Source organism: Thalia democratica, chromosome 9, assembly GCF_965202585.1.
Source record: "Thalia democratica chromosome 9, ktThaDemo2.hap1.1, whole genome shotgun sequence".
Lineage (NCBI taxonomy): Eukaryota > Metazoa > Chordata > Thaliacea > Salpida > Salpidae > Thalia > Thalia democratica.
Genome location: NC_139173.1, coordinates 23,579,224 through 23,603,759, shown reverse-complemented (window position 1 = coordinate 23,603,759; position 24,536 = coordinate 23,579,224). Strand labels below are relative to the sequence as shown.

The following is a 24,536-nucleotide window of genomic DNA, read 5'->3' as shown; positions in this document are numbered from 1 at the left end:
ATAATTTAATAATTAGTTTACATATAAACAAACGTGAAATATTGTATCTTTAATAACAAAGTGATTGCTTTTGTGTAAAAAATAAATGAAAAACAACATGGAAATAAATGGCTCACACCAAGCTGAAAAATATTAAAATAAAGCGAACTCATTTTTGGTTCGTAGTCTTAAAATTTAAACGACTAATATTTAAATAAAAGAGCTTATTTTATCTAAAACGCAAGTGGCGTTCTAAAACAAATTCCTAGAACAAAAAGTTAAACAATGAGAATGAATGTGTAGCAATTACTAACTTTTGACAATAAAACTTGCAACTTTAATATTTCTTTGTCTACCTTACAATTAGATTATTTTAAAAGAGATCAGCCAAAAAATAATAGTTTTTTTTTTTTGATATTTCAAAAACTAAATTACAAAATATTTAAAGCTTTTTATAAATGTTTCAAGGCAGCAAAATCTTTAGTTCAGTTTTTCCTGCGACTGCAGGCTTTTTCTCTTCACCCGCGTCAAGCTCTGCTCATTGGAGGACCTCCTCGCGTGGTTTTTGTTCGGGGACTTCCCGGAAATCGCGACCGGAAACTTGTTCAGATGACCGCTGCCCCGCCGCTCACTCAGCTTCCACGGGTCTTCCACCGGAGGGAGCACTTTTCTCCCGCCGTCCAGCGTGTCGTCGACGCTTCTGGACTTTTTCAGAAAATCCCCGCGGCCGCCGTGGTGGGTGCGGACGACTAGGGGGCTCAGTGGGGGAACCACCTGGATGCCGACTTGCTCCACCGCCCTCTGGAAGTTCACCTCGAAGATGTCCTCCGATTCGTCGTGAACTTTCAGCATCTCCTGAAAAAATATTCTGAAATTATTTTCAATTATATATATATAGTTTACATATTATACTTAATTTAATTAAGAATATTAAAAAAAAAAATTTGAAGTTATTTTAGTTTAAATGAAACATGTTTAAATTCTGTAAGGAATGCAGAATGTTTTGATCATAATATAAAAAGCTTATTGTAATGTTGAAATGGTTTTTCCATAGAATAAAAACTATATTGTCCGAAGATGCTTAATTAAAACTTGAATTAAACTACAAAAATATTTTATGATTAAAATATCTCTAAGTATTGCAAATCAAGAAGCTAAAAATTATTCCAAACTCAAAAATTTCCAGAGCTTTTTTTTTAAGTTTATGAGTAACTAAATTAAAAAAAAGAAAAGAAAAACAAAGTTAATTACATAAGTCAATTAATTTGAAATTAGACAGTCAAAAGCAATTAAACAGTTTCAATTGAAATCAATCAAAGTTCTTATACAGCGATTATTCTCTTATACGGGCATGGTGGGCAATGTTTTTTTTTGTAAACATGTCCGGATAAGCATTTTTTTCGGATTAGTACAAAAATTTTTTTTATAAAACAATATAACTGCTGCATATTATGCAATGCATAAATGATAATAAAATATCAGCTCCTCTTTTTCAGCTTTAAACTTTTAAAACTTTCTTCACTTTTCAAAATGTCGTACAAAGTCGACCTACTTACGCTAAACTGCTCCTTTATAAAATAATTCGGCACATTGCTTTTAACTTTACAAAATTCTAGCTAATTTTCAATGTCAGTGAAGCTCGTTTTCTTTTTTTGATGTCTTGTCTATTTCTAAAACCTGGTATGTTGAGTGTGTCTAACTTAAAATATAACTTATAAATAAAAATTCATGCACCTCATCTTAAACAAAGAGTTTTTGAATTAACAACTTTTATAATACACTTTGAATTAAAAATCAAACATAAAACAACTGCTATACACTAATTTTCTGAAAAAAGCACTTAGAATTTAGTTAACTATTAAAAGATCTTTATAAGTTTAAATAAAAAAACTCTCAGTCTTATTTTAAATCACGTTGTTTAAAAAATGTTATTTTAACTGACTTATGTTACATACAAAGGTTTTTGATAACTAAACTAGTTTGTACGTAAGCTTTAGTCGTATTATTACGCCATAAGGTCATAACAATGAACTAAGTTTCGGAATTTATAAAATCTTATAAAACTTTCTTACAGTATGAAAGCTAAATATTTGTATCTAACAAAAACGTTAGTGTTTATTAAAAAAATATTTTTTTAATTTTCTTCTCTACTGAAACAGTGCGGATAAGTGAGCGTCCGGTTAAGTGAATAAGCACTGTACTTATCCACAAATAACTTATCCACAATTTAGTAAAAGAGCTTAACTATTTTCAAAAAATGAACAAAATACCCTTCCCTGTATTCGCAGGCGAACAAATAACTAGGAAGTGTTTTCAAACTTAAAAAATTGAATTTTATTTTTCTCAAAAACACAAACTCACGTGGTAGGAGGGGAGGTGGTCGTTCACGTTGTCATACAATGAATTGGCTCTCGAGCGCACCTTAGCGGAGGAAATTCTGCGCGTCACCTTGTCGGTTTTGGCATCGGACGGTCGTTTCTTCACAAATAGAAAATAAATTAGTATGATAGACAGGCACCTAGTGTTTGTGACCACACAGGCAATCATGCTTTTTGGTGTCTTTCTGACGTCATAATTTCATAGTTGTGACGTCACAATGCAAAGTGCAAACTCAAAACGTGTGGATTGGACGGATGAAATGTGAGTTAAACGAAAAAAAAAACTAAATTGCTTTCGAAAAAATTAAATAAATTATGAATTGCAACGAAACTTTTATACATTTGCTTGAAATTAAGTAAATCGTGGTAGAAAATATATCTGAAAAGTACGCAAAAATATTTAGCACAAAAAAAAAGAGCTTAAGTCACCTTACAAAGCTGTAAAACAAGAAAATAAACATAATTAGCTTCAAAACAAAATAACTTAGTAAGGTATTTGTATTTAACCAGCTTTACTAAACAGTTGATTTTTAGGTTTTTTTTTGAGTTAATTGCATGTCAACCAAAAGCAAAGAAAAGGATTGAAAAACTATTTTACTGCAAAACATTTCCATAATAAGAAGCTAAATTCCAAGCAGAATGCAATGAAGCAAATATTGCCAACGACAAACTACCGTAACATGCATGATAAAAATGGAGCCTAATTCCGCAGTGTCAACAAAAAAAAAAGAAAGGAAAAATATTAAAAATCAAGCTTGTGTGAGTCGTTCACAGCCGCGTGAGGCGCTTCTGATTTTTTAATGATTTTTTCGAGCTTTTTTTAGTTATTTTCACCTCGTTGCCACCACCAACCACCGCTTCGTCGCCACCAACTTTTTCCTCTGAAACTTTCTTCCACTTTATCACCGAGTTCCTGTTGGAACTCTGCGAGGAATTTTTCCGCCGTTCACTTTTGTCCTTGTACCGGATGACCTCCATTTGTTCCGTTCCGCTCGGCTGAGCGTGGTCACGTGACGACCGCCTTCTGCGCTTCTCGTCGCTTCTTCTCCTGGACGACGGAGGAGGGGATTTTTTGGCGCGGTTTTCCGTCGGTGCTGCGGCCGGTTTGGCGCCGCTTTTCAGGTTTCCGTCTGAAATGTGTTTCGGATCAAATTGCTTGTTTTGTTTGAGATTTTAATAAAAACTTTTTTTAATTTAGAGCTACTTATATGAGCTGAACAAATTTTTTACTTTCAAATTTCTCAAAATTAAAATTAATGATTAGCTACTAACCTTGTAAAAATTGTGTGATTTAAATTAAATTTGTCTTAAAATTCTAAAATTTGAAAAGTTAAGCATTTTAAGCAATACATATCATTAAAAGCTATTAAGTTAGACAATCATTTTACCTACAAATTTTAAGTAAAACTAATTAGTGCATATATATTTTTTAACAAAACATTTTTAAAGCATAAAACTCAGGAAAACTTTGTGAGGAAAACTTGGCTATTTTAGTTTTACATAAGAATTAAATTCTACTTAAAATTTAATATTTTTCTTTATAAAAATAGTAAATCACTTGATAGTTTATTCTTCGCTTCTTTTGCTTCCTCCTCGGCTATTTTTTTGAGTTCAGCGTCCAAACTCTCGCCGAACTTTTTCTTTGGTTTTTCGTCTTTGGTTGGGGAGGGAGCGCGATCCATGCCGTTCCTCCTCAACTCGCTCATGCATGACTGAAACGTATTGAAGTAGTAAATCACTCATGCGTGTCAGAAATGTATTGAAAAATTATCTAGTGATTTGTTCCTTTTATAATAACAATAATAGATTAGGTATAGTTGCAGTTTGGCATCCAATTAAACTGTGAAATTGTTTTAAAGCAGAGTCTTTTAAATTTAAGCATATCTAAATCTAGCTGTTGTAAAACTTTATTGAATTTAATTTGTGAAAAATTTACTTTTGAGATCTAAGTGTAAAAACGGTGGTATTTGCAAAAGTTAGTTAAGAGAGAAATTCATTTATAACAACTATGAGCCTAGTTTTTAGCAGTTGGTAATAATTTCAATTTTAAGTTTTTAATATTTTTAAACTACATATTGGTTGTTAAATCTAGTTTCAGGCGCCCAAAGGTTTTTAAAATTTTTACAAGCCTTCTAAATTTCTTTCAAGTTTTGAAAGTACAAGTTTTTTGTAACCTTTTTGTATAAAATTAAGTTTAAGGTTAAATCTGTCTGAATTAGAATAACAATGTTGAAAAGATATTGTAATGTAATGCTACTTTAAATGTGTTTTGTAAGAAATAAAACTCTAAATGATACAAGCAAAGTTGCTGAATATGATAGGGTTTTTGTACTTTCTCATTTAAAAATTTCTCATTTAACATGTAAAAATTGCTTAAAATTCCAGATTTTTTATTGATTTTTGTTCAAAATTTCTCAAATAACTGGGTTTTCCATGACTTTTTTTTGCTTAACTTGCCAAACTCCAGGTTTTTTTAATCAAGTTAAAAGCAAAACTACCAGGTTTTATAAATACTATTTTTCAATTAAGTTCGAATTCACTGAAATACAGCAAAAGAAGACAGAGACCCTGACCTTGTCAATATGAACCTGAAACAACCCTTTATCATTTTTTTGTTTTTTTTTAAGTTCAAAAAGACTATTTAGTCATAAATATAGATATCTGTGCACACATGGCTACTAGTACTGTTTGTATGTTTGTAAAAAGAAAAGTTTTTTTTTTTAAGTTTTAGAACATTAAGACTTGTTATTATATTTAACTAGCACACATTAATTTCACAACAAGACAAGACAAAGTAATACGAGGATAAAAAAAAACGCTTAAAGTATTCCTTTTAATCAAATACACTTTCTATACATTTTTAATAGAAACTGCCAAAACTAATACATTTAATTAAACTATGTAAAAAAACTAACTGGGCTTAGTTGGTAAACCAATGGTGTTAATGTAAAAAAATAAAAACTGTATAACTCACTTTAAGGTTTTCTATTGTGACGTCATGGTCATATATGAAATCTTGCGATAACTTTTCTTGTAAAAAATGCACGATATCTTCCATGTCCATTTTTTTGATGACAGCTGAAAAATTTTAAAAATGTAAAAACCAAGAGATAGTTAACACAGATACAAAAATATAAGTACTTATTATTGAAAGAGGTAAAAATAAAAGTTTGTTGGCCTAATCATATTTATGATTAATAATAACAAAGGAAGTAATTTTCAAAACATTTTTTATACTATTTAAAACAACTGAGCATCAAAACATTACATAAGTATCAAAAATCAAAAACTTTGAGACGTTTTAGAAAGCAATGCAATTGTTTTTACAATTGATTGTTTTGAAAATGCTACTAAGTAGTTCCTTAATGTAGTAATTTTACGGTTCATCAACTTAAGAAAACAATTTACATAATTTATGACTGTTTATAAAGGAATGCTCTTTAAACATAGCATCCTTTTAAATGCAAAACTTAAAAAAATACATCAGTTTAAACTAAATGATTAATAACAAATTGACAAAATTGTTAAGAAAGTAGATAAAGAAGCTTTAAGAAAATTATCATCTTATTTAATAAATGGTATTATATATTTTTATTGCAGTATTTTGAAACATTTTACATCATACTGCTAAAAGAGATTTTATGATACAAACTAAAATCTTAGAGTTTAAGTTGCACAATCTCTATTTATAATATCTAAAACTTAAGCAACAATTCAAAAATTATAAATAAATTTAAGCTTAAAAAGTGAAATTTTAACACAAATTATAATGAGCAAAAACGTTAGGCGTTTAGAATATAAAAAACAATTATACTAGAATTCAGTTTTTCATAAACAAAATGTATTAATCATGTATGTTTAAAACTAGAAAGGTAAATTTACTGGTAAAAAATACTATGAATAAAACTTTCTTTAAAAATGATATTATATACTCTTAGTCAAATTTTTTTTTTTTGCGATTTACAACATAATGTTTACACTAAACATTGAATTATTGTTCAGCAGTTTTGGACTTAATGTTTTAGATACAAAAGTTTATCACCAACCTTTTATGTATATAAGCTGTGATAAAACTAACACTATACAGAAAGCTTATACATTTCGAGCAACATCGAAACTTTACTTTTTATTTTACTTGTTGTGTATTTACAATTATTTTTTATTTACACTAGATAACAAAAAATATTACCAATAAAAACTAATGAGAAATAGCACCTACTAATTTGTTTAGCGTAATTTTTCTAACCACTTATGTTTTTAATAAATTGGCTACAACACAAGACTGCACATCAGGCAACAAATGCTATAAAATACCGAATAAAAAAAGGAGAAAAATAAATTGACTTGTATAACACTTTTAAACTAGAAAGGATATGTTTTTGTTCAAGTCATTTAATTGTCCAGACAAAATTGTCTCATTAAAAATTAATTAATTGTTCATTATTATGTGTACTTTATAAATACTATTTTTTACAAACTATTAATAACTTTTAAATCTGTATAAAGTTTAATAAAGCATACAAATTAGTATAAAAATCAAAAAAAAAAAAAAACTAAATAAGAAAAAACAAATAAAAATCAGTTCACAACAAAACAGTAGACAATCAACAAGAAAAAATGTAAACCGTTTAACTACATACAAAACAGAAAACATAGCTAATTGAGTTTATAGGAAGTAGAGAACAACAAGGTTTATTTATTCTTGAACAAACACATTACTTTTATGACCTTTATAGCTTTACTGCTCAATGGTTAGGTACGACATTGAACTTAACTACTTGTACTTAATTGTTTCATTTTTTATTACTGTTAGGTTAGACTAAAATATCATTTATCACCTAGAGCAGGGGTCGGCAGGTCAAAAAGGAACGTTTTTTATGTGCTTTTAAACATATTTAAAGACAATTTTTTTGAACAAAAAAAATTAGGCGATAGAGTATCCTTTAAATATAACACTAAAATTTTATTTTTGTGTTTTCAAAAATATTGGTATATTTAAATAGTTGAATAAAAATTTTAATGTGGCTCGCGGGCCGCAGTTTGCCGACCCCTGACCTAGAGTTAGCTCGAGTGTGAAAAACTAATTTAACTAATCATAAGCGTATTTGTTAGCATTTATACTTTTACCAACCTTATACTAGCTGAGTTAATGTAAACATAAAATAAGAAACATTAACAAAAAATTTTTTAGTGAATTCATATAAATTTAAAATACTTTTGTTTCGAATAAATTCTGATAACATATTGGTAGGAAAAAAACTATTTAAACCAAAGTTTCCCAAAGTTAGCAATTACAGAAATTTAGGGGTCCATAAGCAGCAAAGAGGCCAAAGTAGGGGCCATGAGGCCATAATTTCAAAGTTACACTGGATATTCTGGAGTTGATGGTGAGAGCAAAAAAAGTATATTTATAGAAAGTTTTTTTGAGAAACGTTGTCGGAGGGGGTCATAATTTTTTAAATTTCTTTAAAGGGTCCTTATGAAAAAAAAAAGTTTGGCAAACCCTGATTTAAGCCAAATTTAACTGTAGTTTTCAATAAATAAAAAAAAAAAAATATCAATCACCTAGGTTTAGTTTAAACATGTTTAAAAAATATAAAAAACATCTAGGTAAAAATATAGAAAGTAATATTAAAATGTTATCTTCAAACAAACACGTAGTATCAATCACCTTTATGCAGCTTGAGCGTTGTGTAGGACATGGCTGTGAGTATCCTTTCACCTTCCAGTATGTAGATGTCCCACAACCTGAGCGTGAGTGGGAAGGGAGTTCTGTCGAGGAAGCACTGGAAGAACCACTTCATCGTGTACAATGACGAGTATATCTCCTGTTTGTCCTGCGAAAATATATCTTATTGACACAAAATTCTCCTGTGAAAACATGCATAATACTATAAAATTATTTTCATTGAATTGTTGTTTTCTAGGGTAATATTTTTTGTATGTCGGCTGACAAGTCGTTGGATATTTGGAGTACTAAGTTATGGAAAGTTAACAGTATTAGAGTTAGTGTCAAACTTGTTACGTACTTGACAGTAACATTTTCTTAAAAAGTTTTCTTGAGTGTAATTACTAACCTGATTTCGTAAATACAATTTGTATTAATAAAATTAAGACATACTTCCTGTTTTGTGATTTTACTGAACTTTTTTCTTTCTTTGTAGACAAAGTGACAACTAATTTCAAGTTTAATTGAGTTAAAACTTGAGACTAGTGAATTACAAAATAGTTTTAACTATTATTAGGGAGAAGTAATTTAAGTTTTTATTATTATTTCAATTTAAGCATTTTATTAATTGGTTTAACTATATTAATAAAATTTATTATCTCTGAATAGAAAGCTGATTAACAGTTTATAATTGTATATAACTAATAAAACAGAACAACAAAACAAATTGCTTTGTTGTTAACTAATTTCAAACACTTTTAAAATATAATTAAAAGCAAACCATTGTTTTAAATTAATTGTTTTTGAAATTGTTAATTCGAATTCACGTGATAAATGAAACAATCTAATACAGATGAAAAAATACTTTTGAAAAACTTAAATTTAATATAACCATTACAGTCAATTTAAAATTCATACTTAAAAAAATAATATAGTTTTAATATTGAAAGTTTTTGTAAATGCATAGTTATAAGTAGTAAAACATTTGTTTACAAAACACAACAATTGCTACAAATTAAATGTAATTAAATATGCATAACATTTCAAAACATTACATAAACAAGATTTTCTTTATAATTAACTAAACATACTTAAAAAAGTACGCGTAAAAATTTATTTTATTTTTCAACTATTAAACTTTTCATTGACTTTATTCAATATTAAATATCTGAAATAAACATAATACAAAATAAAAACTAATTATTTTAATCTCTTATTAAAATGGTAAAAATCAAATGCACGTGTTTTTTTACAAATTAGTTTAGAAAGTTTTTTATAAGATGTTTTGAATCCTAACAATATAGAGTTCACTATAGAAGGATATGTATATTTACCAGGTGTTTTTTCAGTTTTGGCATCATTTTGCCGATCAGGTTGTCATGGTGCTGCTGGAATCTCATGAGCTTGGGGAATCCCGGAATGAAAAACCCGTGCATTGAGTGTTTGTCGCCGTATAGCAGGGAATGTAACGCCCAAAAAGCTTCCTGTGAGAAAATTTATATAAACAAAACTGCAAATACATTTATTGTTAAGCAAAAAAGGTTTTAAAAGACAAGTTAAGTTAAGGCCATCGGGGTGTTCACTGTTTTAATTACAAAAATTAACATTGGCTCTTATATAAATGCTTAAAGTATAAACTACAAGCTAATTTTTATATAATATAAAAATTTTAATTACTTTTTGAGATATTGTAGTTTTTTTAAAAAGTTTCCAATACAAACGTATGGACCGCAATTTTTTCATCGTCAATTTCGAGTCAAAGTTTTTTTGAGCTAGAGGCCTTAAATTTGTAGAAAACATTTCTTTTATAGTTTAAATAGTTTTGAATGTTCGGTCTTTAAACTATTAAAAACAAAAGCATTTGAAAAAAAAACATTTTTCTTTTTTTTCAAAATTCAAAAAATTCCAACATCGAATCGATTTAAATATTAGTTAGACTTACTATTAAAGTTTGAAGAAGATTTGTCAGAAATAAAAGAGAAGTTACACTTTTAGTTCAATAGTTTTTTTCGCGTTTTTTGTATGCGCATTCTATAAAGAAACTATTGAGGTCACCGACTTTGATCGTTTATATCTCGAAAGTTACTTTGGATTTTGTTAATCAGTTAAAAGTTTCTGATAGCTCAGATTAAACTCTAAAAAATAAAATTAAGGTGGACCCCTTCTATGGCCTTTATATAAAAAATTAAATCAAAACTAAAAAAAAAAATAACTCTGTATATGTATAAAATTTAAAGTATTTTTAAACACCTCTTAAAGTAGGGTTTCTTAAATGCATTAATAAAGTAAAACAGCTTGATTAATATACTTCCAGTAGAGCAAATTTACACTATTAATACTTAAATAATTAATTAAATTATCATTTAAATAATTAATAAAATAATTATTGAAAGTAAAATTTTGTTATGATTTGAACAGTATATTACCAGTTTTACTTATCTAACTCAAGTTTTTTTTCAATGTTACTTTTAACACTTTATCTATTTAAAAACTACAACATTATAGTTTGGTATGATTGTACCTTACCTAACAGCCTTTTTATCTCATTATTTTCTTTATATAATTCAATTATTTACCTCTTCGATAAACTTCCACCCTTTTCAAAGTGTTTTTTAATAAAAAGAAATACAAGAAGTAATTTTCATTCATACAAGTTGATATTAATCAAAATTTACATTGTTTTTGAACAATTATCACTACTGCATTTAATCAGACCGTAAATACTATTATCTTAAAGCTTAACTTTTTGCCAAATATACATGAGATAAGGCAAGAAATATTTTATAGACAATTTTTCACACACAAAAAACTATCAAGCATACATTTTTGCATGTATTTCAATTTTCTTAAATTTGTCATTCTTGTTGATTTTATTTCAATTTTATAGCTTGATAACTTGTTAAGCAATGAAACTTGGTGACCTTTAAAGAAACGTTTATATATACAATTTTCCGCATTTTCAATAGTAGTGATACTCATCAACAATAAAACAATTTATTATACAAGCAAACAACACCAACCTCCTCGCCCATGAACATGAGCAGCAGGGCGGCAATCTGGCTCATTCCCTGGCAGTAACCCACCTCAGTGTTGTACATCGAGTAAGCGACCAGCACGTGGAACAACTGCTGCTGTTTCTCACTGTGTTAATTTATAAATTAAACTTCAATTTGACATTTAAAAATAAAATAATTTAGTTTAAAAACTATGCTTTGAATTTTTTTTTTTAACAACAATAGAAACTTTTAGTGCAAAAATTTTTGTGGAACAACTGCTGTTGTTTCTCACTGAATATATATTGTGAAATAATTTGTTATGAACTTGAGTTTTTTTTTCACTGTGTGGATTAATTTTGAAGAACAGTTGTGAGCTTTTTTTTCATCAAGTCATCATAATTATTGTAAATAATATTTTTTTTCAAACTGGTTTAATTTGTTTAACATAAACTTGAGTTTTTTTGTTCACTGTGTGTGCTTTATAAAGGTTATTTTTTGATGCTCTTTTGAGTGTAAATTTAAAAAAAAACTTTGATTTGATAACTTGAAAATATTTTTTGACTTGATTTGTTATGTATAAATTTGAGTATTTTGATTCACTGTTTATTTGTTATACAATTGTTTGTATAGTTAATACTGTTATTTGAGAATTTAATGTAAATGAATCCTTTAATGTTACTTCAAGTTTTTTTTTTTTTACAATATAGATTAATTTTATAAAAAGTGCTGTGAGCTTTATAAAGTTTTTTTTTTCAAAAAATTGCTATTTTGAGTGGTAATTTAAAAAAAAAAAACTGCGTTTTGATACATTAAAAGAAAATAAAATAAATTTAAAAATCATGTTCTGAACATTAATACTTTTTTTAACTATTATAAAAAAAACTATTGAGAGAATATAAGTAGGGGGATCTTCTGCTCTCTTTAGTAAAATTAAATTATAATCATCAAAAATCACAAGCTTTTGAAACTAATTTTTGTGATAAATATCAAAAAATATATTTGTTCATTTAAGGCCATAGGGGGTAGGCCATGTTTTTTACAAGTTGATCTTATTTTATAGAGTTTTTACTAAGCTTCAAGTTGCTTTTTACCGTTTTTAAAAATTCGAATTAGTTTTTGAGATATGACCGGCCAAAGTCGGGCCGCATAACAGGTTCCTTATGGGGAAGGAAAAACTAAAACGGCGAAAAAAGACTAATGCATTCAAAATCTATCTCCTCCTTCATTTTTTAAGCAATCTTCTTCAAACTTTCACAGTCTATTCTTTATACAATAACAAAAAAACGTTATTTGTGACTTTGAAAAATTTCAAGTAAAAATACCTTTTTTTTGAAAAAAAAAATTTTTTTTTTATAAAAAATCACTTTTTTTTTTTTTTTGTCATAAAATTTTTATTTTTTAAAATTATTAAAATTCACAAATAACGTTTTTTTCTTATAATGTAAGGAACATTTCCTGAAAATTTGAAGAAGATTGCTTGAAAAATGAAGGAGAAGATAGATTTTAAAGCCCGTTTTTAAAAACTCGAGAAAAACGGCTTTAAAGTTACCCTTTATATACCCTTCATAAAGAAAACCCTTTATATAACCGGTCATAAAAAAAAAGTTACTTAATATTTTTAAAATCTAAAAAAAACATCTGAAAGATTATGAAATTTACTATAATATAAGTCTATATGTTATTTTTGGTCAAAAAATGGCTTCTACCCCCCCCCCTATGGCCTTAATATATAAAAAGTGAACTTTTAGTATAAGTTTGTTACCAATAAAACTACTTTGAACGACTAGAAAAGGATAAAACAACTTTTCCCTAAAACTTAATTAATATTATAATAAAACTGTTTGTTGTTTAACACTTATAATGTTGTTTACTAATGTTAGCATACTTAAATTTCTTGTAATATAAAATTAAAAATGATAATTGTTATTTATTATACTTTGGTTTTTTACTGTTTCTGCAGTGAAAACAACTGACAGCTAAAAATTGTTTAATTTTAGTTTTCTATTAAAAAGGACTACTTGATAAAGCAAAATAATAAAAAATAGCTACTAAAGTACTACTACTGTTTCTTAAAAACAAAAGTAGTTTAAATAAACTTTATGTCTTTGTTGTTATTTTATTTTATTTAGTGATCTTTAAAAATAAGTATCATTATAAACATTTTTTATTGAAGTTCTTTTTTAATTTCTACTTTAAATATAACTTTTTAAAAGTGGTCTTTTAGATTAGTTTTTAATAACTTTAATTTAATTAGTTTTAAAACGTAGCATAAAACTTTGAAAAAACAACAAAAGATTTACAGACAAAATGATAACACTTAAAAAACGCTTGAAAATTGACAACATTCAAATTTATTGCTATTATCCAAAATAATAGCCTACTTTAAACGTTGAAGTACTTTTATATGTATTACGTAAGAATTATAAAAATAAAAACGATTTGTTTATATTATACCATTTTTTCCTAATTTAAATAAAAGTGTTTCATTACATTTAAGTTAAATCTACAACATGATGTTATATTTGAATTTTTACAGTTTAATTACATTTATTTGTTACAGAATATTTTTGTTATTAGTATCTTTAAAAAAATATAAAATATATAATTCTTTTCTCCTAAAATAATTTTGCTTACAGCTTAAATAATTTTTAGCTACTTAAGCAAAATGAAATAAATATTCCTATACCAAATGATTTACTTCATCTAGTTTACAACTTTTAATTATTAAAATAAAAACTTAAAACATTTTAAATACTATAGCATTGCAAAACATTTAAACAAAGAAGCAGGGAAATATTAAATTTTTCTTTTGTTTGTTTTAATACTAATTCATTAAAAGTACTGCATATTACAAACATATATTTGTTTATATACTAAGGTGTGTATTTTAAAAAACTTGCGTTTAGTTTTTGTGAAGCTAACTTAAAATACATTGTGACGTAACTATATAATGCATTTTATACTTATGTTATATGCTAAAATATTCTTACCTAAAATTTATTTTATAAATAGAAAAAAAACTCTACTTTGCCTAATTCAAGCAAAATATAATATTAAAGCATATTGATACAGAAAAGTAGAGTTTTTTTCAGAAAAATTTTTGAAATGTTAACACCTTACACATAAAACTGTTACTTATGATAATAATTCTCAAAAGGACATTTATCATCTAGTGAAAAACAACTATGTAAACAAATTAAACAATTAATTTCAAGTTACCTGTACCGTTCTCGGAACATTATGTGGTTCCTGTAGGTTCGGTTGACGTCCAAATCAACTTGTCTCACATCAGGGGAATTTGCTAAAGCTACTTTCTTTACATCCTACACAAATGTTGGTTTTTTAGTTGGTTGAACATAATTGATTTTTTCCCAGTAGATAAATTAGTATACACGTTTCATAAAAATACTACTGGTGTTTAATTTTGTTTTGTATTTTATACTGTAAAGATTTTAAAAGTTATTAGGAACTATTAAAACAAACCTAAAAGTAAACCTTGATTATCTACTTTTTTAAGTATTTTATTACTTATCAAAATTTTGAGCACACTTTGATAAACTTTAATATAAGATAAAACGTTATAATATTTTGTTATAATACTATAAGATGATCTATTAATGCACTTTTATAATTCTATGTGAACTAAATGAACCAAAAAACTGTAGGTAAAATTATACAACGGTTATACAAGGTTGAAAACAAAACCACATGAAAAATGTTACCAAAACAAAAAAACAAATAACTTAGCACAAACAAGATGAATAAAGATATATTAACTAATATTAAAAAAAAACTATTATAATAGTATTCTCAAACGTTTTTTCAAACAAAAAAAAATTATATACTTTATGTAAAAAAAAAGCTTTAGGATTTAACTACAACAACAATTTTTTGACTAAAAAATATAACATCTTTCAAAGATTAACTTTAAACTTGTTTTTTAAGCTTTTATTAGATTGACAGATTTTAAGACCGTCAATACAAACATTTAAAAGAAACATAAAACACAGTTTGAGATATACGATTTGAAACTACTTGACACCTAAAAAATACTAAATCCCACAATTTATTCATAGTTTTTATATTTTTCAATACTTTCCACAAATGAAAATTATTTTATAACCAAATTTAGTTATAAACAATCTTAGCATTGATTGAAAAAGAGATATTTTTGTTCTCCGAAAAACAAGAAGCTTAAATTTTCAAACGTTTAAGCCAAAATTAATATACACTAGAATGTTTTATGGGAAATATTATTTTCTTTGCATAATGCATACTTTTGCTACACCTCAAGGAAATCATATCTAACACTTTCACCTCAATTAATTTTATCAAAAGTAACGACTCTTACAAACTTTAATAAGAAGCACTACAACAAAAAATAATCCTATTAATATTCCCATTACTGATAAATAGTTTAGGGTTCAACAAGGTTTTTTGTTCTGACACACAATTTTTTTTTTCAAGGGATTTTTAATAATTTAGCATTTTATAAAAGAAATTATACCTGTCTAACTTAATAATTTTAGAAACGTTTGATAACTGAGACAAAACTTTACCATAGTTGTTTTTTTTTTTGATCAGCAATTTTATGTTATAAATTAAATTTCTCTCACTTGACAACAATTAACTTAGCAAGACATTCTCAAAATTTGGAAAATAGTATTTCTTAAATACTTTAAGTAATATTTGTCGAACACTTTATTTTAACGCAAATTAGTTGTACTGCAAAGTTTTATAAATTCATCTATAAATTTTAATTTACAATCACCTAAAAAGATGTAAACTTTTTACTTTTTTTCCAAATAAAAATCACTAAATTCAAGCCTAATACTTTTTATGAGTTCTTTAATCTTGTGCACGTGTTAGTATTTTGAATGATTAAATCAATTAATTTTATAATTGCGTTATTTTAAATCTTTATCATTCTTAACCTAAGAAATAGTTGTTGGTGTAAACTAAATATAAAATTACAGTGAAATAGTATTTTTTGTTTTTGAAAACTCAAGCATTTAAAATGATAATTAAGTATACTATAAGTAATAAGATATGGGTTGACTGTAGTAATGACGGCTGTAGGTTTTGGAAGCATTTTCATTGATAATACTATGCAAATGAGATAAGGTAATAATACAGCAGTACATAACATTTAAAACCCTATCCCAAACCAATTTTACCAAAAAACTTATATTTAAACAGTTACCTCACCTTACCCAAACATATAACAAATAAAACAAAAAAAAGTTTATTTATTAAAACTTAAAATAAACAAATATCAAAGTTTAACCAATCAGATATTGTTAAACAGACTAAGATTTTAGTCATAGATGCTATTAGTAATTTTTGTTTTAATATAAATAATATTTAACACTGGTTAAAAATAGTAAAGTAGTAGCTTTAATTTTAAGAGCCACTACTTTTAAATGTCTATCTTATACGTCAAGCTTTACATGCACTACATTGATAGTCAATATGCTTAAAATGTTATATTCCAATATTATTTAAAAAACACGGTCAATGTTCAAGTCGATAAGTAACAATAACTTTGAACTCTTACAAATGTTGTTTAATTTATAAAAAAACTATACTAAATATTTTCATACAATATTTCCAAATAGTCGCCTTTTTTACCCATCAAACTATTTGGAATAAAAACTGACAAGGTAAAGCTAATAAACAAAACTAACTGCATAAAGATCTTTATTTTTTGCAATGTAGTTTTGAACTTTCAACAAAAGTTTCCAAATGTCGCCACGAAATCTCAACGGAACTCCTTTGTAGACACGCTTCTTGAGCTGGAAAAATTAATAAACTTTGTGGATTGTGTAAAATTTATCTGAATTTACATCTTTTTATACTAAACAAATTATAGCAAAACTTAGATACTTACAGTTTTAGTTGCATTTTTATTTCAAATAACTTAAATATAACAGATGTTCTAATACTTTTAAAAGCTTTATTACTTTTTGTGTCTTTATAAAACAAAAAATAAAATATTTTGTATAATGATTGCAAAATTGGTGTTTCTAAAAATATATAATTAAATATATTTGATGTATTTACTTAATAAACATAGTCTTAGCTCATCGTAAGTAGTTCTCATTAACAATTTAAATGGATGAACAGCATAAATTTCATTTGATTATAGATATGACTTTAATTTAATGTTAGTTTAATTTTATTCAATAGTACAAAAAAATATTAAAACTTGAATAATTTCGATACAGCATAGTATATGGCTTTAAATTAATAGTTTCAAATTAAAATGCTTTATAATAAGTTAAAAAGAAAACATGTATATTACATACAAAAGAGCAACATGAAAAGTTTATTAACAATTTATATAAGTAAACTTAAGCTAATATGACTTTGAAATTTTTGTTTTTTTTTAATTAGAAAACTGTTTTTAAGCCTGTTTAATTAAATCAAATGTGTTCAATTATTTATATTTTAAACAAAAAGAGAAAATTAGAATGACTATAGTTAACTGAAATTTTCCGCATGAATAATACATGAGATTTTCTTTCAATCAAGATCTAGTCAGATATTCAAAAACAAACAGATCAAATACAAAAACTATAAAACTTAAAAAACTGCTAAACTTTAATACTTTTATATTCTACCTTTTCTGTGCCGTACAATTTTTTCCAGCCCTGTATCATCTTGAGCCACTTGTCTTGCCTTTTAACTTCCGAACTTCGTCTCTTGTCCTCCTCACTCGTCAGCTTTTCGTTGTTGTTTTCTTCACTGATATAAATAAAAAATACTTAAAAATTTCAAAAATCACTTACGTAGTTTTTTATTATTGGTAGTCATATAGGAACAACTGATAGATTAGTGTTAACAAAAAGAGCAATAGGTAAACTATAATTAAATATTTAAAAAAACCATAACCATGTTTACTATAAACATTTAAAAAGTTATCCAGTTAAAACAAAAATAGTTTGATACATATATTGATTGTATTGGTGTTATATAATATATTTTATCAAAGTTGCTCTATACTGCTATAAACACTGAACAGTTACTTTTTTTTAGAATAACTTTTCTTTGATTATTTAATTTTACTAGATTTTTTTGATTAAATTTAAAGTTTTTTTAAGCAGTCATTGTAACTAACTCCATTGTAAAATTACTTTTCAAAAAATAAAATAATTCTTAAGCTAGAAGTTTATTCAAGTTTTTACAAGAATTTACTATGAAAACAAAGTTTTTTAAGTATTAACAGAATAAGAAAACTTAATATTTTTGTATATTTTAGAATTAAACTTGTGTAACACATTGAATTAATCAATTTGAAATTGCTAAAGATTATCATTAGACCCAGTTTCTTTTAAAACATAATCAAAGTTTGTTTGTTTGTTTGTAACATTTTTGAAATACTTTTTATAACTGCATTTAATCAATACTTAAAAAAAGTTTTATTAATTTTTAAGAGTTTTACTAGTTTAAAAAATATTACTACTTAATTACATTTTTAAAAACTTTTTAAAACTTCTTAAAACAATTTTCATTGTTTTCCAAATCTATACAAAAGCTATCTAAAATGTATGCATAGCTAATTTAGATTGAAAAATATTAACTAATATAAAACAAACTTACTGTAAAAACCCATATCTGTCAGTCATCTTAAATATTTTAAAGTCCGGATCCAACACCCAGTCATCTTCTTCTCTGTATGATTTCTAAAAAAAAATATTATTAATATTTTTAAAACTTTTAAAAACTTATCTGTGCAAATTGGTACCTTACCTTTTTCATGTCATAAAATAATATGAACAAGTTCTGTTTATTTTTTCTGGGATAAGCTAACAAAAAAAGATTAAAATTTTATAAAAAGTACAAACAAACTAAGCTAGGTCAAAACTATTATACTATATTTCGTTAAGTTAATAAATTGATAACTAATGGACTAAAACTTGTAACTAAACTAAATACAATTACTAGAACTCACACACAGTTAAGTGTTAAAAATATAATAAGTTACTTACCCTTATACTACTCCAACATTGTTCATTGTAAAAAGTTATATTAAAAAAACTAATTATCATTATCAAGTTAAATACTACTGCTTTCTGGTTTTTATTTATAAGTAAATTCAACTTTAGTTGGTTTTCTATGGTCTTAATTAGTGTATTAAAACAAAAAATATATGTTTTTATTTGAACAGTTTTGTATTATCCTTCAAATACATATCAAAGTGTGAATAAATATAACTAACATCATAATATTTTTTCACGATTTTCTTTCTTTCCTCATTAGCTTGTTTTTTGGCATCTTCTTCTAGTGTTAGATTACCTAAAGTATGATTTATTATAGCTTTTTATTATAACAATTGTTTCAAATTTATACCAGAAAATAATAACTCATTTAGAACTTTAAGTGTATCCATTATTGCATAGTTATTTATCACATAGCTCATTGTAGTGCATTTGTATTTGTTTCTGGTAGTAATTTTTCATTGTTAATAAATAAGTAAAGAAATAGCTAGGAATTATTCTTGAACTAGTTATCATCAAAGTTAAAAATAAACTTAATAAAAGTTAATAAATTGAACCATACAAGTTAGAATTTTTAAAAACATGGCTTTTTAGATGTAGATTAATGAACATAATGGGTTGCTAATTATGAAAAAATAACTAAGGATTTACATTTTATGACTCAAAATCATAGATTTAGTAATTTTTTATTTTAATATTATGTAAATATTAATGTAGAAAAGCACTTGATTTTTTATTAAATATCATTAACAATGAAAATAACAGGGTTGGCATTCAACAAAAAATATATTCTCAAAAATTATAAGTTTTTTTATTTAATCTTACTATAAAGTATTTCCACTAAATACCAAAGCCACACTAACATATTACTTTTTGTCCTAAGAAAATGTTTGATTTGGCTTAATACATGGACTAAAATATAAATTCACTTGAACAACACACTTAAAAGTAAAATTACTAACTTTTAAACAAAATAGAAAAAGTTGTCAGCATTAGTTTTGTGATATATATATATATAAAGCAATAATATTAACTTAAAACTGCATTAAGTATTTTGTAAATAACACGATCATAAATGAACTCTAGCTTTGCAAACAAATTATAAAAAAAGTTTGTGTAATTTATTATAAAATTAAGTTAATTTAAATGAATATTAATACTTTTCATAATTTTTTAAATAATGTAATTGTTTAAAATGTACTATCTAAAAAAATATTTCTTAAACATTTATTTGAATAACTTTTCATATTCAACTATTAAATGTTTCTTTTTTTTTTTAATTTAACTTAATCTATTCCTTCCAATTATTTATAAAAAATAGATACTGTTTTTATAGTTGTAAAAAGTAAAACAAATTTTCAAACTAATTTTATAAAAAATTCTATTTAACCAACTTAAATATCAGTCATTAGAATAATTGTAATGCTTATTTATTTAAGACAAAAATTTGTTTTTATTTTTTTAACTAAACTGAGCTATCATGAACTTAATATATTATTTTTTCAAATTAAAACATTAAGAAAACCAAAAAAATGAGACTAATAAAAGTATATAAAAGCTCGTGAATAAACATGTTTATCAATCACTTTTTTGTGGCTGCAAGACTGTTGTAATATATAAGTTTGATAGTTTTACTACAAAAATATTAGTTTAATGTACATAGATATAGTCAATAACATACCATAAATTAAAGTTGAGTTATACTAAAGCTTTTTTCCACCAACATATCAATATAATATTTTTGATGAATTAAAACATTTATAATTGTGACAACTTCATTGAAAAAAACTAAAACAATTTTAATAATAACAAACTATACAGTATCCTTCTTTTATTACACTGACATATGTTTCTGTGTGTTAACGGATTAACACACTTCAACTGAGCTATGAAATGGAAGGAAGAACTATTTTATAAACTTTATTCTACATGAATAAGATATTTTTATTTCAAGCACTGACAAGCTCTTTAAGCAAAACTTTGCTTGCAAAATAAAATTTTGAAATTTCATTAATATTATTTAAATTTAAAATATTTGAACAAATAAGTTTTAAAGCAAGCAAAGCCACAGCCACAAAAAGATAAAATGACACAGACTTTATAAAGTAAATTATTTTAACATTAATCCTTGTTGTTTTTTTAGTATAATTATTCATAATATCAAAATTTAATTTTGGATACATAAATGAAGTTAACTAGTTGGGAAAACTTGAATAATTAAGGACATAGAAAGAATAGGTAAATTTTTTTTTTTTTGAAAGTTAGTCTTTTTGTTATATATATTTTTTACCTTTTCTTTTCTTGTTTTTAAAAATTCAAAAAAGCTGTTAAATGCAAGCGAGCCAAGAAAGAGAATTGATAGGTTATTTACGCAAGGTGTAAACTAAAAAGGTGAAAACAGTCTATTTTACTGAAAATCAATATACTCCTTCAGTTTTGGAGTAACTCTTTAAAACTTTTCGAGTGTAATCTTTAAAAAATTTTGAACAAATTTTAGGAAACAAACTTTTAACTTTTTTCCTCGTTTTTTATAAAAAGAAAACAAAAAATGATCTCCCTTTAAATTTTAGTCATATATATTTTTTTTAAACCTACTTCGTGCAAATTGTTTGTAATATTAAAAATAGCATTACCTAAAAATTGCAATTAAATTGCTTTAAAAGCAAAGAAGTAAACATATATTTGGTGAAATTTCAATCCTTAAAAGAAATCAACAATGAATTTTTTTATTTCATTCAGTTAAGCAGGTTTTTTTTTACAAAACTGGTTTTATCTCAAAATTTGATTGAAATTTTTATTCTATAAAAAGTATTTTATAATATATCCTTTAATCTTTTAAATAAGAGCCAATGTTCATTTATGTAAAAAATGTTTGACTTCCCCTATGCCTTGATAATTAAATGGTCATTATTAATAAACAATCAAGATGGAACAACAACAAAGCACTCAAAATATTTGGTCCTAGGACCTGGTGCACAAAAAAAAACATTTTGGTTATCGAGTTGCACACCACGTATACCTTTTAACGTCTTGTCCAGGACTAAGCTAAGTTTTTTTTTTTTTTTGAAAATCTTTTAAGTCATAGTAATGCAAAAATTTTTCAAATTAAAAAGCTCCGTGATTATTAGTCAAAATTACATAATCAGTGTATGGTATAAATAAATTGTTTAGTCTTATTACTGTTAGGGTATTCAAAAATTATAAATTGTTAGCCTAAAATTTTAATGACAATTTAAATTTCAGAAATCAACAGAACACAATAGGAAAATCTCATGAACTTAGCCTTAAACGTGTTCATATATCTTCAAAAAGCTAAAAATGTCTATTTATGTAAACATTATTAGAAAGATATGAACTTTAAATGCAATTAGAGTATATCATAGTGTTTTGTTAGAAACCAAAATAACCTGATAAGATTAGCTTTTAAAAGACATATAAGAAGAAAAATTAGTGTTACAACTTTCTCAAGTAAAAATAATCGAATATACAGTATTGGTTAAGTGTACAGGGAACAGCTTTAACAATTCTGTTTGTAATACAGAACATTTACAACTTAATTTAAAGAACTGTAAAAAATATACAGCAGTGCGTTAGTATTAGTAGTAGCAAGGTAGAAAACTTGATCATCAACTGTCTTTGAATTACAATAAGATGAACAATCTTAATATTGAATGAGAAACAATCAAATGATAGTTTTGAAAAAACTGTAAATTTTTATTGCACATTAAATAAGTTTAAAACGCTTTCAGACTTTAGGATAGTTTATTGAAAGTTTATCAAGGACAGATTGTAAATCAGAAAACGTTTTATACTTATGTAATGTAAAATAAAAATTTGTAGATTTTTCAAAATTATCATTTGATTTTTTCTAATTATTGATACCTTAGAAAAATTACAAACAAAAAATTGACTGTGTCCTGACTGATTTAAGCATTTTTATATAAATGTTGTCTAATTCTAATGTGGTGACTCTTTTGCACTAATTAATACATCCTATACATCCTGTATACATCCATACAGGCCATAGGGGGGGGTAAGCCATGTTTTTTTACATGTTGATCTTATTTTATAAAGTTTTTTCTAAGCTTCAAGATGCTTTTTATCGTTTTAAAAAATTCAAACAATTTTTTGAGATATGACCAGTCAAAGTCAGGCAGCATAATAGGTTCCCTATGGGAAGGGAAAACTAAAACAGCAAAAAGACAACTTTATTTCAAATATATTTCCTCCTACATTTTTCAAGCAATCTTCTTTAAACTTTTACAGAACAACTTTACAGTCTTTATACAATAACAAAATTGTTACTTTGGAATTTAACAAATAAATATTTTTTTTTGAAAAAAAAACTTTTTTTTGTGATAAAGTTTTTACTTTTTTAAAATAATTAAAACTCAGAAGCAACATTTTTTCCTTTTAATATAAGGAAGATTTCCTGAAAATTTGAAGAAGATTGCTTGAAAAATAAGGGAGGAGATAGATTTTTAGTGAATGTTGAAATTTCTGAGAAAATTGACCCCAAAAAATGTGCAGTCCATTCGTTTGTATTGGAAACTTTTTACAAAAAATGAAATATCTCAAAAGTTAAATGATATTTTTAAATTCTATAAAACATGCTTGTAGTTTCTATTTAAAGCTTTCATATAAAAGCAAAAGTTAATTTTTGTAACTCCCTATTTTATCCCTATGGCCTTACCTTTGCCTTCCCTCCTTTGCCTTACCCACAACTCTTAAAACTTCATTCTCCAACAATAACCCTAAAAATACATAAAACACACTGTGCTGCTTTAGCATATACCAGTCAGTTTATATTATAAAAACAAAAGTAAAAACTGATTTTTAATTAAACATTAAAACTTACAGTATTTAACTTATTTTAGATAAAATTTTACATATCAAAAATACCTGTCATTTTCGAAAGACTAGTGTTTTCATTGATACTTGAATTTTGAACTGCAGTATCTGAACTCATAACTTAAAGGAGAAAATTTTTGTTTCTGACATAATTTCCAATAATTTAAATTTATTTTTATTGTGGGTTAGTTAATCAGTTTTTTGGTGAAAAGCTGTTTACTATAAATTTTTAATAAATAAATAGCATTTGGTTTCAAAACAAAACGGGTGTATACGAAAGAGCTACGAAAACCAGGGTAAATCACCAAACAATTGTCTCGCTTTTATTTTATAGTACGGGCGTCAACTAAAAAGTTTTAACCTTACTAATCTATGACAGTATTTAACGCCTTGATTAGCAAACCTATGTCACAAATAGTTTTTGGAAATCAAACAAATAAATATGCCTGAAAACAATGGTTGTTTTTTCAAATTACTTTGCATTAAAAATGTCTGGCTTTTAAAGATACATGTTTATATACAACTAGCAACTAGTCATCATTATTGAAAAACTACTTCTTTTAACAAAAAGTTTCGGTTTTAAACATAACATACTTGTTTCCGAACAACTAAATGAAATTAAATAACGTTGTAACTTGTAAGCTAAAAAAATGCTCAATATGTT

At 25.6% G+C, this 24,536-nt stretch overlaps 1 protein-coding gene across 5 annotated transcripts; it reads right to left on the bottom strand.

The window, feature by feature from the left end:
• Positions 1-34: 34 nt before the first annotated feature.
• LOC145843864 (USP6 N-terminal-like protein) lies at positions 35-24,070 on the bottom strand. Of its 5 annotated transcripts, none has more exons than XM_082951117.1 (14): positions 23,924-24,070; positions 19,243-19,319; positions 18,624-18,706; positions 17,645-17,768; positions 16,709-16,816; positions 14,241-14,344; positions 11,046-11,166; positions 9,360-9,509; positions 8,029-8,194; positions 5,332-5,435; positions 3,916-4,069; positions 3,192-3,487; positions 2,341-2,457; positions 35-834 (listed from the first exon to the last, which is right to left on the bottom strand). In XM_082951117.1, exons 1-14 carry the CDS (start codon positions 23,988-23,990, stop codon positions 460-462), a joined length of 2,046 nt encoding a protein of 681 aa, XP_082807243.1. In that variant the 5' UTR covers positions 23,991-24,070; the 3' UTR covers positions 35-459. The 5 variants fall into 5 exon arrangements, with proteins under 5 accessions (XP_082807243.1, XP_082807244.1, XP_082807245.1 ...); XM_082951118.1 differs by having other exon boundaries at positions 3,210-3,487; XM_082951119.1 differs by having other exon boundaries at positions 3,231-3,487.
• Positions 24,071-24,536: the final 466 nt, after the last annotated feature.